This window comes from Vigna radiata, unplaced genomic scaffold (genome assembly GCF_000741045.1).
Source record: "Vigna radiata var. radiata cultivar VC1973A unplaced genomic scaffold, Vradiata_ver6 scaffold_129, whole genome shotgun sequence".
Lineage (NCBI taxonomy): Eukaryota > Viridiplantae > Streptophyta > Magnoliopsida > Fabales > Fabaceae > Vigna > Vigna radiata.
In genome coordinates, this window is record NW_014543107.1 from 243,978 (window position 1) to 260,197 (window position 16,220).

The window sequence follows — 16,220 nt, forward strand, 5'->3', positions numbered from 1 at the left end:
CAGAATGAGGAATCTGAAACCATGATGTCTCTTCTTCCTTCATCCTTCTTTTATGCAACCTTTGAATACGCATTGAGATTCATTATCTGTCACACTTTTTTATATTATTTTTCTTCCTACGGACGTAGCCCCTATGGTGTGGAGGCAGGAGGAAGAAAGAGAGTGCAGGAAGAAATGGCTAACACAATAAGATGATTTGAGCTATTTCTTCTTAGACATAGTTTCTTAGAGATAGTTTCCTCTTGCTCTGAAATGTCAAAATTACAGCTTTATATATTATTTTATTAAAACTACGAATTGTAGAATTTGAAATATATTGTATTTTAATTTGCGCGTATTATATTTTGAAATGTGTAGTTTGGAATATAGATTTTGTATTTTGAATGATATAATTTAAAAGATATTTTTTATTTTATATTTTTGATTGTATATTTTAAAATATAATTTTTATATTTTAATAATATAAATTTGTATTTTAATATAAACATTTTAGAATAAAATTTTATATTCTGAATAATATATTATGAAAGCTCTTGTGATTAACAATCCAGAACAGAAAATGAATCCCAAACCAAAAGATAAATTTCGAATGTTCAACTTTATACTAAGTGCAAGTTGAAATTACACATTATGAATTTTATTTTGTAGCTTGTGGGAGTGCAATCATTATAGTACAACTATTTTTTTTTTGGTAAGGAGATTGGAAAGTAAAAAGTTTATATTCATATCTAATCACACATTAATATATATTTTTTAGAATAACTACTTAAATATTTTTTAGTTAGTTTACAATATAAATTCTTTGTACTTGCAACAAACTTATCGTAAAAGAAAAAAGAAAATAGTAATCTAATACAAAGCTCAAACATCATTTCATCCAAAATTTTTGAAGCAGTTCAAGTAATGAAACTGGAAGAGTAGTGTCGACCCTTATCCACTCTTCTGTCTTCTGTTCTTGTGGGCAAACAATCCAAAGCTTTAATTCAAAGATCTTCTTTCGCGAATCCAATTTCCAAAATCTCAACTTTACATAATGCTTTCAAATGCAATGTTCATTGCTTCTTCTGTGTATTCATCACCACCTTCCACCCTCTTTGGTTCCCACAAGATTTGTTCTTCCTTCAAAACCATCTCAAAACAAAGCCACGCATTTCTCCACAGAAACCCCTTTTTCCTGCACCACTTGAATTTGGGTTCTAAAAGGGCACTGTCTTCAGTTTGCTTCTCCAACGCTGGAGACAAGGCACTCTGTTTTCTCACCTTTGTTTATTATTTTTCTATTGTTTTTCGTATGCAATTACTTTCCCGGAATTTCAGTTTATAAATTATCGTGGGAATTGTTGTTTGATGCTGTATGATTTCCGTGCTTGATGATTAAAAAGTGTTTGACTTTTTTATGCTACTTATGAAAGGCTAAGAAAATAAAGGAGAAAAAACATATTTTTTTAATGCGGGTATCTGGGGTTGGTTTTTCAGTTTATTCAATACCAAATTTAAATCTACTATGATGATATTATTCCCTTTGCATGAGTTAATGTGAGTGCATTTCAGTGTTACCTGAGTTATAGGGCTTTATGTTATTTGTTTTTGTTTACAATAAATATATGAAAAGAATTTAGTTTCACACATTGCTTATGAAGATTTTTGCATTATTGATCAATTATGGATCTCTCAAATGTATTATTTAAGTAATTATTACTTTTGTCAGTAATCTTTGCATGCATGATAATTCACCATTGATTGATGATGTAAACACCTTTTATATTATCAATAGATTCTAATCAAATTCTTTATAAATAACTGTATAAATTACTTGTATTGTTCTTTTTATTTGTCTGTTTTTCAGGAATCGGGATTGGAATGGCCTATTCTGAGGCGATGGGAGGTGCCTTGGGAATGGCAAACAGTTTCATTGACCTCCCTTGCTTGTGGATTGGGGTGTGTTTTGAATAGCTGTTATGATTTCATATCAAAGTTGAAATAATGTAAAACTACTGAGAAGATGTCATCTGGGGACTTTTTACCTACACAAGTTATAATTTATTTCTGTGTTACTGTTTGTGGTGTATTTTGGGCCATTAATTTATTCCCAGGCAGTTTTGTGTTGACAGGTTTGACTGAAGCAATTGCTCTTCCATATCTTGGGATCAAACCTGACGTGCTAAGTTTAGATGATAAGGCGGAGATACTTTTGTTAGATCAGGGGTATGTTATTCCTTTGGACTCTCATACCTTGGTAATTCTTGAAGTTGGTTGGTAAATTTTGAAACTACTTCCACTTTTTTGCTAATGATTTTTTTTTTGGATGAGTCATTGATTTGCTGAGAAGATGTGAAGCTACATTTTACTTAGCAAGATCACATGATGTTCTAGGAAGTGAGTGATACACATTAGGTCTTGATTTGGTTACTTCTTGCTCAAAACTTGCATCCTACTGAAATGTTTGAAGGCTGGCTTACTTTGTAACGTTTGCTTTTATTGAATTTTAGAGGGGGATTTAAAAAAGGAAGAGAGAAAGTTCTGCATGTAATCCACATATCTAGGCTATTGATAGACTTAGGGAACGTTTGGTTGGCGGAAAATTTCTTCATACCTTAGAATGAATTAGTGAGTAATTTTTTCAGTAATTTTTTTATTTTAAATTGGGAAAGTTAGATTCCCACCTCCTCTATGACAAACTTTTGTGATAAACTTGGCTAAAAGCCATTCCCATGAAACATAGTTCCTTGAGGATTTTATTTTTTATAAAAGGTAAACCAAGCTTGAGAAACATACTTTCCCAACCTCAGTTTTCCAGGAAACTAAAAATTTCTATTTCCTAGGTAATATTGTTGGAAAACCACCTTAATTACAGTCATCCGTGCCCTACCTTGGTTGTGACTTTTTTGGGGGCTGGCTTAATTTTTTCTCAAGGATGGTGTTTTAGTCTCACATTGACAATATGATTATAGAGCTTATACAGCTTGGCCAACCCTCACCTTTCAAGTGGATTTCATGGGGGTTGAATTAGGTCCTAATCCCAAATTCTATAATGTATCAAAGCCTATTCTATAGCCATTATTGGGTCACTTGCATTTGCCACACTTTAGCAACCTTGTGTGTGAGGGGGAGTGTTGGGAGGCCACCTTAATTGTGCTGACCCTTGGCCTTCCTTACTTGTGCCTCTTTGGGGTTGCCTTAGTTGCTACTAAATAGTGGTTTATTTTCATATAAAGCTTTGACAATCTGATAGGAGATTATTAGTGTATGAGAGGAGAAGGAAGTTCCTTAACTGTTTTGAAAGTTAGACATTGGCGGGAATGTGTTGTATAAATAGGAGAGCGTTAGTTGTAGAAAGAGATGTTTTGACCCTTGGTGTATTCTGAACAGGACTGTTATTCCTGATGGGGGAGGTTAGGCTCCCATCATCGCTTCTATTCTTGTATTCTTCTATTGGCTAATAATACCAGAAAGGTTATATAGTGCTCTAGAATCATTTCTGTGTGTGTTAGAGTGAGTAGCGATTAGGTTTCTTGATTGGAAACCTATCATTTTGGTCCGACCTGTCGGATCCACTTTTGGAGAAGCAACGAGACGCGTGAGATGGAGGATACGACTGAAGTGCGATTGGAGGCCATCGAAATTACGATGGAAGGAATGAAAGTTGAGTCAGTGGCTGTTCGACGGGACTTACAGCAGATTATGAAGTGGTTTCCAATTGGCATGCGATCAGTGGGCAGTGTGTTATGTGCGGATCAGAACCGGTTTCCGATCAGCATGTTTGGAAGAACGGAAAGCGTGGGGTCAGTAAGAAGGGACGACATCACTACAAACGTAAACGCAAGGGGAAGCAATGTGAACGGGGGCGATAATCGAGGGAGAATGGTGAGAAATTTGCCATATCCGGAATTTCTCAAAAGGAAAGAAGAGGGGCGATGTTACCGATGTGGAGGTCCTTTCGCGCCAGGACATCGGTGTCCAGAGAGGAGTTCGAGAGTACTTTTGTTGGCAGAGGATGAGGAGGAGGACGTTGGTGCAGAAATGGGTAATCTGGAGGAGAAGCCGATGGAGCTCTTGGCGTGCTCGGCGGAGGGGCTGACGTCCCCGAAGACCTTGAAGCTGAAAGGCAGAACCGGTGACAGAGAGGTGGTAGTGTTGATAGATAGTAGGGCCAGTCACAACTACATCAGTAAAGTGTTGTCGGAGGAGCTAAGGTTGTGGGTGTCGCATACACCGACGTATTCAGTAAGCTTAGGCGATGGGCACAAAAGATTCGCCCAGGGACATTGTGAAAGGGTGACGGTGCGATTGGAGGGGGCAGACGTGGAAGAGGAATTTTACGTGTTTGAGTTAGGGGGAGTTGACGTGATCTTAGGTGTTGCATGGCTGGCGAAACTGGGAGAGGTGAGAACGAATTGGGGTAAAATGACGATGGAATATCAAGTAGAAGATAAGAAGATTTAGATAAAAGGTGATCCAGCATTAACGCGACAGCTGGTGAAACCAAAAAGCCTTTTGAAGGTAGTGGATGCTGACTCATGGGCAGTGGTTTGGAGTGTGTGCGTAGTGGAAACAAAGGGAACCCGTGAGTGGGGAGCTAATTTGACAGGAAAGCAGAAGAGTGAATTGGAGAACCTGCTACAAACGCACTACCATCTGTTTCGTGACATGCAAGGGTTACCTCCGACACGTAGCAAGGAGCACCGCATACAGTTGAAGGAGGGCATCGACCAATAAATGTGCGCCTATACAGGTATCCGCATCTCATGAAAGGCGAGATTGAACGTCAGGTAGAAGATATGCTAAAAGCAGGAATTATAAGACCCAGCTCAAGCCCGTTCTCCAGTCCGGTCATCCTTGTGAAGAAGAAGGATGGGAGTTGGCGTTTCTGCGTTGATTATCGAGCTCTAAACAAAGCCACAGTCCCAGAAAAATTTCCCATACCCATGATTGAGGAATTATTGGACGAATTGAAGGGGGCACGATATTTTTCGAAGATCTATTTGAAGTCTGGTTATCACCAGATCAGAATGGAAGAAGGTGACGTACACAAGACTACGTTTTGAACACATCAGGGCCATTTCGAGTTCCTTGTAATGCCCTTTGGTCTCATGAATGCATCGGCCACTTTTCAAAGCACTATGAATAGCTTGTTGCGACCATTTCTCAGGAGGTGGATGTTGGTGTTCTTTGATGACATCCTCGTTTACAGCCTAACTTGGGCCAATCATTTGGAGCAATTGGGTATGGTGTTGCGACTGTTAGAGCAGAACGGGTGGGTGGCAAACCAAAAGAAGTGTGAGTTCGGGAGAAGGAAAATTCGTTACCTGGGTCACCAAATTTCGGAACAAGGGGTTGAGATGGATGACGAGAACACGAAGGCAGTCATGGAGTGGGAGGAGCCGAGAACCTTGAAAGCTTTGAGAGGCTTTCTAGGACTGACGGGATACTATCGACATTTCGTGGCTGGGTATGGTAAGCTGGCAAAACCTTTGACAGAGTTACTTAAAAAGGGCAAATTTGAGTGGTCAACAGAGGCGCGGGTGACTATGGTTAACTTGAAGGCTGTAATAACCTCCGCCCCAGTCTTAGCACTACCTGATTTCAATCAGGAATTCCACATTGAGTGCGACGCGTCAGGAGGAGGGGTGGGAGCTGTCCTAACCCAAAACAAAAGACCCATTGCTTTTTACAACAAAGCTTTGTCTGAGGGATCCTTGAACAAATCAATATACGAGAAGTAGCTGATGGCTTTGGTTTTGGCCATCCAACATTGAGGCCATACTTGGTGGGAAGACGATTCACAGTCCATACCGGTCAGCGTAGCTTGAAGTACTTGATGGAGCAAAGAATTACCACACAAAGCCAACAAAACTGGCTGGCAAAACTTATGAGGTATGACTTCGAGATTGTTTACAAAAAGGGGACCACCATCAGGGCTGCAGATGCTCTTTCAAGGAGAGGCGAGGGGGAGACGGAGGAGAAAGAGCTCCAGGCGATATCCCAACTATTCTGGCCAGATTTCCACGAGCTTTTAAGAGAGGTGGAGGAGGATGAGACGTTAAAAAAGATGATAGCCGATCTACAGAAGGACCCCAATTCGCATGCCTCGTATACCCTGGAAAATGATAGACTGCACTACAAGGGGAGGATGGTGTTGTCAGCGAGTTCAACATGGATTCCTAAATTACTCGCTGAATTCCACGTGACCAAGACAAGGGGGCACTCGGGTGTATACCGGACGTATCGGAGATCGGAGGATAGCCCAATCCTTGTATTGGGTAGGCATAAAAAGGTGATTACAGAGTATGTTGCTAGTTGTGCTGTGTGTCAGCAACATAAGTACATGACGAGATCTCCTCAAGGGCTATTACAGCCATTACCAATACCCCAAGCTGTGTGGGAGGAGATCAGCTTAGATTTTATTGTGAAACTGCCCAGATCGCATGGGACATGATGCTATCTTGGTAGTTGTAGATAGGTTGAGCAAGTATGCCCATTTTGTGGCGTTGAAACATCCCTTCTCAGCTAAAACCGTAGCAGAGATATTTACCAGGGAAATTATCAAATTGCATGGCATTCCAGTCTCCATCGTAAGTGATCGAGACCTGCCGTTTTTGAGCATATTTTGGAGGGAGATATTCAAGGCGCAAGGCACTCAACTCAAGATGAGCACCGCCTATCATCCTGAGACGGATGGGCAGACGGAGGTAGTTAACAGGATAGTTGAGGGGTATTTGCGCTATTTTTGCTCCGAACAGCCGAAGAACTGGTATGCCGTGTTACCTTGGGCAGAATTCTGGTACAACACCAGCTACCAAGGGTCCACGAGATGCACGCCATTTGAAACCGTGTATGGAAGGAGTCCTCCATCCTTCAGCAGATTAATTCTTGGTGAAACACTTGTAGAGGCCGTGGCGCAAGACTTGATGACACGTGATGAAGCCCTTAAGTAGTTGAGATTTCATTTAAACAGGGCCCAAGAGTTAATGGCACAACAAGCAAACAGAAAAAGGAGAGAGGTGGACATAAAAGTGGATGATTGGGTCTATTTAAAGATTAGACCACACCGATAAGTTTCAATGTCAACTCGTCTTCATCCAAAGCTATCCGTACGCTACTTTGGTCCATTTCAAGTGTTACAACAAGTGGGACAGGTGGCATTTAGACTCAAGCTGCCAGAAACAGCCAGAATTCACTTGGTATTCCACGCTTCCCAATTAAAGAAAGCCGTGGGGGATAAAAGGGTTGAAAAGGAGTTACCCGAGGAGCTGCAGGCAGAGGGACCGAGTTTCTGGCCAATAAGTGTCTTAGACAGGAGGCAAATTAAGAAGGGAGAGGAGATATTACCCCAAGTTCAGGTGGAGTGGCAAGATGGAGGTAAAGAAAGAGCTACATGGGAAGATATAGGGGGCGGGGGGAAACGTTAGTTCTCTAACTGTTTTGGCAGTTAGACATGGGCGGGAATGTGTTGTATAAATAGGAGAGCGTTAGTTGTAGAAAGGGACGTTTTGACTCTTGGTTTATTCCTGTTGGGGGAGGTTAGGCTCCCATCATCTGTGTGTGTTAGAGTGAGTAGCGATTAGGTTTCTTGATTGGAAACCTATCACAATCCGTACCTTATAAGAAGATTTTATAGATGGACTTTGGTCCTGAGCCCATATTTTAGGAAAGATTAATAGAGTGCACTCTGTAGATAATAATACTGATGAATACTAAATGCATTTTATCATGTGATATGTGAACATACTGTTTCTTAAGTGCATTAACTGTTATTGTCATCATTATTTCCAATTAGCTTAAAACTTTAGTACGCAGTCTACTAGATCAATCTGTAAGTAATAAAAGTATGAAACACCTTTGGCCTTTCTATTGTCTGTACATAATAATTATTCCAATTTTCTTTCTGGTGTTAAAGAAGAAGTATGTAAGGTTTTGGATTACTTTCTTAGTTTCTCCTATTATTTGTCTTGGCAGCATAACAACTGCTGTTATACTTGGAATCATATATAGTGTTGCCAACACTTTCCAGCCACTTCCTGAAGACTTGTTCAAATACGGTACTATCATTTAAGAGCCTTTCAATTATGTCTAGGTATGGACAAAAAGGTTTTCAGTGTGAGCAATATTTGTGTGAGGCTGAGTATAGTGCATCTAAAGCTCAAAATAATATTAAGATAACTTCAACATTGATTTCAGTACAAGCTTGATTATTATTTTAATACATCCAGAGCTATTTATTGACTGCACTTATAGACACTGTGCTCATGCAAAAGTTATTCCTCGATTTTTATATTAATTGCTGGCATCAAACCTTAAGACTACAAAAAGTATTATCCATTTAATGAGGTTCACTACAACCAATACAAACCAGTTTGTACCTTTATGAACATGCTTATCCCTGTATTTTGGTTTAGAACTCATTTTAATCCGATGTTTAGTTTGCAATTGGCTTCTATTTGGATGAATTTGAATTTGTTACATGCTGATGCTTTTCCATTCAATGATCAAACATTGTTACAGATTTGAGGGAACCTTTCAATCTTCAAAAGGGTTGGCTTTTGTGGGCTGGGGTTGGACTTGTTAGTGCCATAATCGCCATTGCATTGACTGGAGTTGCTGTGTCTTTCTTCAGTGAAGAAACCCCACAAAGAGAGGTGTATGCTCTATTTTTCAAATATTACTGGCAGATGCACATGCAATTATTAGTTTCCTTCTATATGTGTGAGAAAGAAACGTTTTCTGTTTTTATCACAGCTGGCACTATTCCCTTTACCCCATCGCATATTCTATTTGTTGCTTTATTTGTTAGTTTGTTAGGATGGTTATTTAACCTTTCTAGAATCATCTCTTGTATTTACTTTGCTGTATAAATTGAACATCACACAGTCCTTTACTGTTGAGTTGGAATAATGAGGATTGGGGTTTACGTATACTAAATTTTATTCCCACTTTTTATTCTCTGTCATGGTATCATCGCTGACACCTACTGCTTCTTCCGCCTAGACTTTTTATCCTCTTCCTCAATATTTGACCATGGCTTTCCTCAACCAAAACCCTACCCAGACACTGGATCACCTAATGAATCTGGCCAACCTGCTATACCTACATCCCGGTGAAAATCCAACATTGGTGCTTGTTACGCCTCTTCTTACGGAGAGCAATTTTCACAACGGGAACGAGACATGGTTGAGAGGTTCATTGATGGCACTCTTTCTTGTCCGCCTCTCACAGATCCCCTCCACTAGGCTTGGTGTCATTCCAATTGAATGGTGATGTCCTGGCTCACCCACTCCATGACTCCTTCGATCAAGCAATCAATGATGCGGATGGATATGGCGTCAGAGATTTGGAGGAATTTCAAGGATTGATTTTCTCATGCTGATAAATTTAGGATCTCTTATCTTTAGGATCAGATTCTTGCCTGCCATCAAGGTGATTTATCTATTTACAAATACTATACGAAACTAAAAATTTTGTGGAAAGAGCTGAAGCTCTATAGGTGTGTTCTGACTTGCACCTGCTCGACACAATGCGCTTGCGGTCTTCTTTCTAAATTTCATAAAGAATGAGAGGATGATTATGTCATTCGTTTTCTTCGTGGACTTAATGAGAGTTATTCACAAGTCCGTTCCTAAATCATGATCCATGATCTTATGCCTTCGATTGTCAAAACATTTTTTGTGGTTCTTCAACATGAATGTGAATTCATTGGCCTCAATCTCAAACCCTCTGTTTCAGATTCTTTGGCTTTCACTGTTGTTTCTAATGATCCACCATGATAAGGGCTGGAAAGTATATGAAAGAAGAAGGAAGAATAGAGAGGGATAAGGGAAAAAGGGAGTTGTATCTGGTTGGGAAGCATAACTGTAATAACAGTTATTTGGGAGGGAAGAAGCTATTATAAATAAAATAATTGTCAATTTGTTAGGGTGGGAATAATCTTACTTGTATAGTCAGGACATAAGCCTGAGGAGGTGGATTAGGCTCCCGTAGTAACCCATACTTGTACATTGATTCTTGACATTGTTAGTTTGCAAATAAAGAAATACGATTCATTCTTCTGTTTTGTGTTCTTGTTGTGAATTGGTAGAGAGGAGAATTAGGTTTCCAATTACAGAAACCTAACACACCACGTTTTACCTCTTCCAACATAATCAACTCCAATGCGAGCAAGACTAATTCCAAGAACACCAAATTCTGTGAAAAATGCAAGAAAACCAATCACACTATTGAGACCTGTTATTTTCGCATTCGTTTTCCTGCTAGTTACAGAAAAAATAAGCTACACAATAAAGCTTCTTCCAGTTTGGTTGAAATAGATTCAGCTGCTCCTATACAACACCTTGATTTGGATGGCAATCCTCCCAATGATCAGTTCACTTTCTTTAAAGACCAGTATCAAGCAATTTTGGCTTTGCTCCAACACAATAAGGATCATTCCTCCTCAGTGAATCAAGCCTCAGTTCACAATTCAGGTACATCTGCTTTTGTTCCTTGGATCCTTGATAGTGGTGCCACTGATCACATATGTCCAACCAAATCTTTCTTTCATACCCTTCATCCTATAAAACCCATAAACATTAAATTGCCTAATCACACTACTGTCATTGCCCATTTTTCTGGGAATATCCATATAGGTGATTTATTACTTACTAATGCTCTTTTCGTACCTGACTTTTCTGTTCACCTAATATTTGTTCCTAAACTTGTTTCGACTATTGATCGCATGGCAGTGTTTTGTGATTCTCATTGTTTTCTTTTCCAAAAGTCTCACTTCAAGATCATTGGAGCAGCTAGAAAGACTAATGGCTTGTATTGTCTTGAAGAATCACATGATTTGAGTTGCCATACAATTTTACAAACTTCTGTTATCAATAAATCAAATCATCCTGTTGTGCATGCAGTCCATACTAGTGCTTTGTGGCATAATAGACTCGGACATGCTTCGAATTCCATTTTACATTTGTTGTCATCTCAAAATACTGATATTTTATACAAGGATTGTGCTCCATGTGAGACTTGTCATTTTGCCAAACATAAGAAATTACCCTTTCCTATTAGCACATCCAAGAGTTCTGATTTCTTTGAATTGTTACATGTTCACATTTGGAGACCCTTACAAACTATTTCAATTGATAGTCATAAATATTTTTTAACACTTGATGACTTCAGTAGGTTCACCTGGGTCCATCTTTTAAAATCAAAAACTGAGGTCAAAACTGTTCTTCCAAACTTCATCAATTTCATTGAAAATCAATTTGATATCAAACTTAAATGGTTAAGGTCTGACAATGGAAAGGAATTTTTCTTAACTGATTTCTTCTTTGCTAAAGGCATTTTTCATGCAACATCATGCATTGAATCACCTCAACAAAATGGAATCGTTGAGCACAAACATCAACACATTTTGAATGTAGCTCGTGCTATACTTTTCCAATGTCATTTGCCTTCTGTTTTCTGGTCATATGCAACCAAACATGTTATTCATCTCATAAACCGGCGACCTACTCCATTTCTTAAAATAAATCTCCTTATGAAACTGTTTTTGAAAAAATTCCTGACCTTAACACAGTTAGAGTCTTTGGTTGTTTAGCTTTTGCAAACACCATCACTTCTAGTAGAACCAAATCGGACAAAAGAGCTTCTAAGTGTATTTTTCTTGGTTTCAAATCAGGGGTCAAAGGTTATCTCTTATATGATTTAATTACAAACTCTTTTTTGCTATCTCGAAATGTTATTTTCTATGAGTCACACTTCCCATATTGGTCTCCTTCCAATATCGTTTCTCATAACCACAACACTGGTATTGCTGCATCTCAACAATCATTTGATTCTTTGATTGCTTTTGATACACCTGGTTCACATTTTAATATTTGCTCTGATTCTCATATTACTTTTGACCATGTTTCTAATAATAATGATCCTATTGTTGTTGAACCAGTTATGCAATTCAATGATGATTCTAATGATTTTGTACAGCATGTTGATCAACTTGCTAGACTTTCAACTAGACTTAGGAAACCACCTGCTTATTTGTCTGATTATGATTGTTCAACTCTTTCTTTTGCTAATACTTCCTACTACAGTTCTTATCCTTTACAGTCATACTTGTCTTATTCCAATTGTTCTGACTCTCACACTGCTTTTTGCATGTCTTTATCTGCCATCATTGAGCCTACCTCTTTCAAAGAGGCTTGTCAACATGATCATTGGCAAGAGGCCATGCTTGCGGAAGTTCAGGCTCTTGAGAAGAATCAAACTTGGTCATTGGTTCGATTGCCACCAAAGAAAAGGGTTGTTGGTTGCAAATGGGTCTACAAGACTAAATTGAATGCAGCTGGGTCTATAGAAAGATATAAGGCATGCCTTGTTGCCAAAGGATTCACACAAACCGAAGGCATGGATTTCCTTGAAACCTTTTCACCTGTTGTGAAGATAACCACAGTCAGATTTCTTCTCTCCATTGTCGTTTCTCGCAAATGGTTCTTACACCAGCTTGACGTTGATAACGCTTTCTTGCATAGTGGTTTAGATGAAGAAGTTTATATGAAACCTCCTCCAGGTTTGATCCTCGTAGATCTTAATTTGGTTTGCAAACTACACAAGTCTCTTTATGGACTCAGACAAGCTTCTCGCCAATAGAATTCCAAGCTCACATCTGCTTTAATTTCCTGTGGTTTTTCTCAAAGCCCTATTGATCATTCTTTATTCATCCGCAACTCTGCTACTTCTTTTACTGCTCTGCTGGTCTATGTTGATGATATAGTGCTCACTGGTGATAACATGGATGATATTATAGCTATTGAGAAATTTTTAAATCAAAAGTTCAGAATCAAAGGCTTAGGCAACCTCAAAGATTTTCTTGGTTTTGAAGTTGCTAGGTCACGACAGGGCATTATTTTGAACCAACGAAAATATTGCTTAGAAATCCTAGCTGAATTTGGTCTCACTGGATGCAAGCCTGCCCACTCTCCTTCAAACCCTAATGATAAACTCAAAGATGATGATGGTGATCTTCTTCCAGATCCTACTTCCTATAGGAGATTAATTGGAAAATTGCAGTACCTCACAGATACTCGTCTGTATATTTCTTTTGTTGTCCAACAAGTTAGTCAATTCATGTCTAAACCAAGATCCTCTCATCTCAGTGTTGTATTCAGGATCCTGAAATATCTCAAAGGATGCCCTGGTTTAGGCCTTTTCTATCCTTCCACAAATCCTCACAGACTTTAGGCATTTTTTGATTCAGATTGGGCTACTTGTTGTATCTCTAGAAAATCCACCACTGATTATTGTGTATTCTATGGTAATTGTCTTGTCTCCTGGAAATCGAAGAAGCAATCCACCGTGTCTAGAAGCTCTACCAAAGCTGAATATAGAGCTTTAGCCTCTGTTGCCTGTGAATTACAATGGCTAAAGTACATTGCTAATGACTTATGTCTTCAAATGCCACTTCCATTCCCTACATTTTGTGATAATCAATCTGCCATTCAGTTGGCTAAGAATCCATCCTTTCATGAATGCACCAAACATATTGAAGTGGATTGTTATTTCATTCGTGTTAAGGTTCTTGATGGACTCATTGTTCTTTCTCATGTTCCTTCAAAGCATCAATTGGCAAACATGTTCACTAAGTCGTTCTATCCTGGGCCTTTCAATATTAATTTATTCAAGATGGGCTTGCTAAATATGCACCACCCATCTTGAGGGAGGGTGTGAGAAAGACACGTTTTCTGTTTTTATCATAGCTGGCACTATTCCCTTTACCCCACTGCTTATTCTATTTGTTGCTTTATTTGTTAGTTTGTTAGGATGGTTATTTAACCTTTCTAGAATTATCTCATGTATTTACTTTGCTGTATAAATTGAACATCACACAGTCCTTTACGGTTGAGTTGGAATAATGAGGATTGAGGTTTACCCATACTAAATTATATTCCCACTTTTTATTCTCTGTCAATATGTTAAACTATTTTCTTTGTAGCATGGGAGGAGGCAATTTAGGTTCAATGATTTTCCAATAGCGTCAGTATTGAACCATTGATCTTAGAATTACATTATAGTAGTTTATAGTATGTTGTCGACTTGCCATCATGGTATGGATCATCGCAGCTAACTAGAGGTGGATCAGAGTAGCTATATCTTCCTCTTGTACCTTAGCAGAATTAGTCTGTCTTGATAGGAGTATTACTTTGTGCTGTTAAAGTTTGCCTTTTATAACAGTGTTTAATTCTTTGTCTGAACTTTAAACCATGTGGGTATCTCTTATATGCTTCTATAAACTGCTTTTCAGACTGATGCTCTTGTTCGCTTGCTTCCATTAATTGGATCTTCAAATCTAAGGTAATTTAAGATATTCCGTTCCCTTATTTAAAATTGCAGTTGCCGCTTCGGTTATGCTTTGATAACTTGCAGTAAAGTGAGCCAAATTGTAGTTGCAGAGCTATCTGAAACCACAACATTGTGGTTGTGGACTGGAATTTCATAGTCCCTCCTTCTATCAATGAAAGGATTTTTTCAAAGGTTTCCATCTAGGTTCTGTATCCCAGATTCTCAAGCAAGTGATTGATTCTGTTTCTTTTCATTGTAGTACTGTCTGCTTGGTGGGCATCACAGGTGTTCTTGCTCCACTCCTTGAGGAGACTGTATTTAGAGGATTTCTTATGACTTCTCTGACTAAGTGGTATTGGTTACCTTCATTTCTTTTCCTTTCTATTTGAGACCTGTTGATTAAGTTTTTTCCCCTTTTCGATTTTATCGTTCTTTCATTTCCATATACCATAATAAGTCATGTTAAAGAAACTACAGCTTGCCTTGAAAGTGGGACTTTTCCCTTTTTGAATTAGATATACAATGGCAAGATAATTGAACAGATAAGGCTTCAACAATTGTGTTGGTCTGAGTTATTTGGATTAGCAATGTTAGGCAAAAGCAAACCTTGAACTTTTCTCTCTTTCTTTGTGAAAAATTATCTATATAAGTGAATATACTTGTATGCAAAATTTGTAGATTTAGCTTAATGAGATGCATCATGGATGCCTCAACTCAATTGCTGAAGCATGTTTTTGTGAATTGATTGTTACTGGTGCAATTTTTCTCATTCACCAGGGTTCCTACACCAGTTGCTGTTGTCATTAGCGCCAGTGTATTTGCCCTTGCACATCTCACTCCTGGAGAATTTCCACAGTTGTTTGTTCTAGGTATGATGTAATTCATGACAAGTTGATATTCAGAAATGGATACAAGGAAATTTTCTATTACAATGTTTAGGTAGATATTGAATACACAATAATTTAATTTGAACAAGGCGGAAAAGTGAAAAAAAAAGGTCTTTTTATTTCAGAAGTTGTTTTTCTCTTGAATGATTGTATTGTTCTTCCACATACTGTGAAGAAAATAACAGAAACTTGTGACATACATAGGGACTGCTTTGGGGTTTTCATATGCTCAAACTCACAACCTTCTCACTCCAATCACTATCCATGCCTTCTGGAATTCAGGAGTGATATTATTTCTTACTTTTCTGCAGGTATTTATTGTAACTCTATGTTTGCAAATTCTGTTAGTTTTTACCATCAACTTTTATTCAACAATAAGAATGATTCTTCTGCTGTTTGTCTGTATAGCTTCAAGGGTACGATATCAGAGAATTGTTGCAGGCAACTTGATGGAATCATTCTCTTCCTTTCGGGGATGTAGAGCATCATGTACAGTATAAAATATGTATCCATTTCTTTGCTTATCTTCTCCCTTTCCCTGTTGTAAAACATAATCAGATTTTTGCTTCAAACAGTGAAGAAAAATTTATTTAATCAGGCAGCTAATATATATATATATATATATATATATATATACACACACTATGAACTTTGAAATTTTCAGCAGGCCAGGTTGTATTAATCTCAATAAATCTCAAACATAGATGTCATAGATGCATCTTTTATACATCTGTTTTGGTATTTTTCTTCTCTTTATCTTTCACTGAACCAACTTAGTTAGAAATGAATAATGGTTTATAAAATACAAAATACATATTCTAAAAATTGTTGCTTTCATCCTATATCATACTCAGCATTAATTTATGGTGATGTTTATGCATAGAATCTGATACTCATATTAGTGTTTGCAAAAGTTAAGAGTATAAAGTGTGAGAGTATAGCCATGACCTTCATAATCTAGTTATACAAGCTTCTCTTAGGCTAATGTAGAAGCATGTAATGAGTGATTTGGTTTGAGCT

The 16,220-nt window shown here is 38.1% G+C and overlaps 1 protein-coding gene across 1 annotated transcript; it reads left to right on the forward strand.

Annotated features, from left to right (window-relative positions):
* The first annotated feature begins 832 nt into the window (after positions 1–832).
* Positions 833–15,794, forward strand: LOC106752955. Its single transcript, XM_014634736.2, has 10 exons — positions 833–1,243; positions 1,847–1,938; positions 2,098–2,205; positions 7,957–8,039; positions 8,503–8,636; positions 14,276–14,325; positions 14,573–14,665; positions 15,091–15,182; positions 15,405–15,511; positions 15,609–15,794. The coding sequence occupies exons 1-10, from the start codon at positions 1,034–1,036 to the stop codon at positions 15,648–15,650; spliced, it is 1,011 nt and encodes a 336-aa protein (XP_014490222.1). The 5' UTR covers positions 833–1,033; the 3' UTR covers positions 15,651–15,794.
* The last annotated feature ends 426 nt before the right edge of the window (positions 15,795–16,220 follow it).

What these genes read in the sequence shown, in the direction of transcription:
- LOC106752955 (XM_014634736.2), top strand. Translation starts at nt 1,034, where the DNA reads ATGCTTTCAAATGCAATGTTCATTGCTTCTTCTGTGTATTCATCACCA. An exon ending in TCCCTTGCTTGTGGATTGGG is followed by an intron (nt 1,939 to 2,097) that starts GTGTGTTTTGAA and finishes ATTCCCAGGCAG; the next exon opens with TTTTGTGTTGACAGGTTTGA. An exon ending in ATGACTTCTCTGACTAAGTG is followed by an intron (nt 14,666 to 15,090) that starts GTATTGGTTACC and finishes CTCATTCACCAG; the next exon opens with GGTTCCTACACCAGTTGCTG.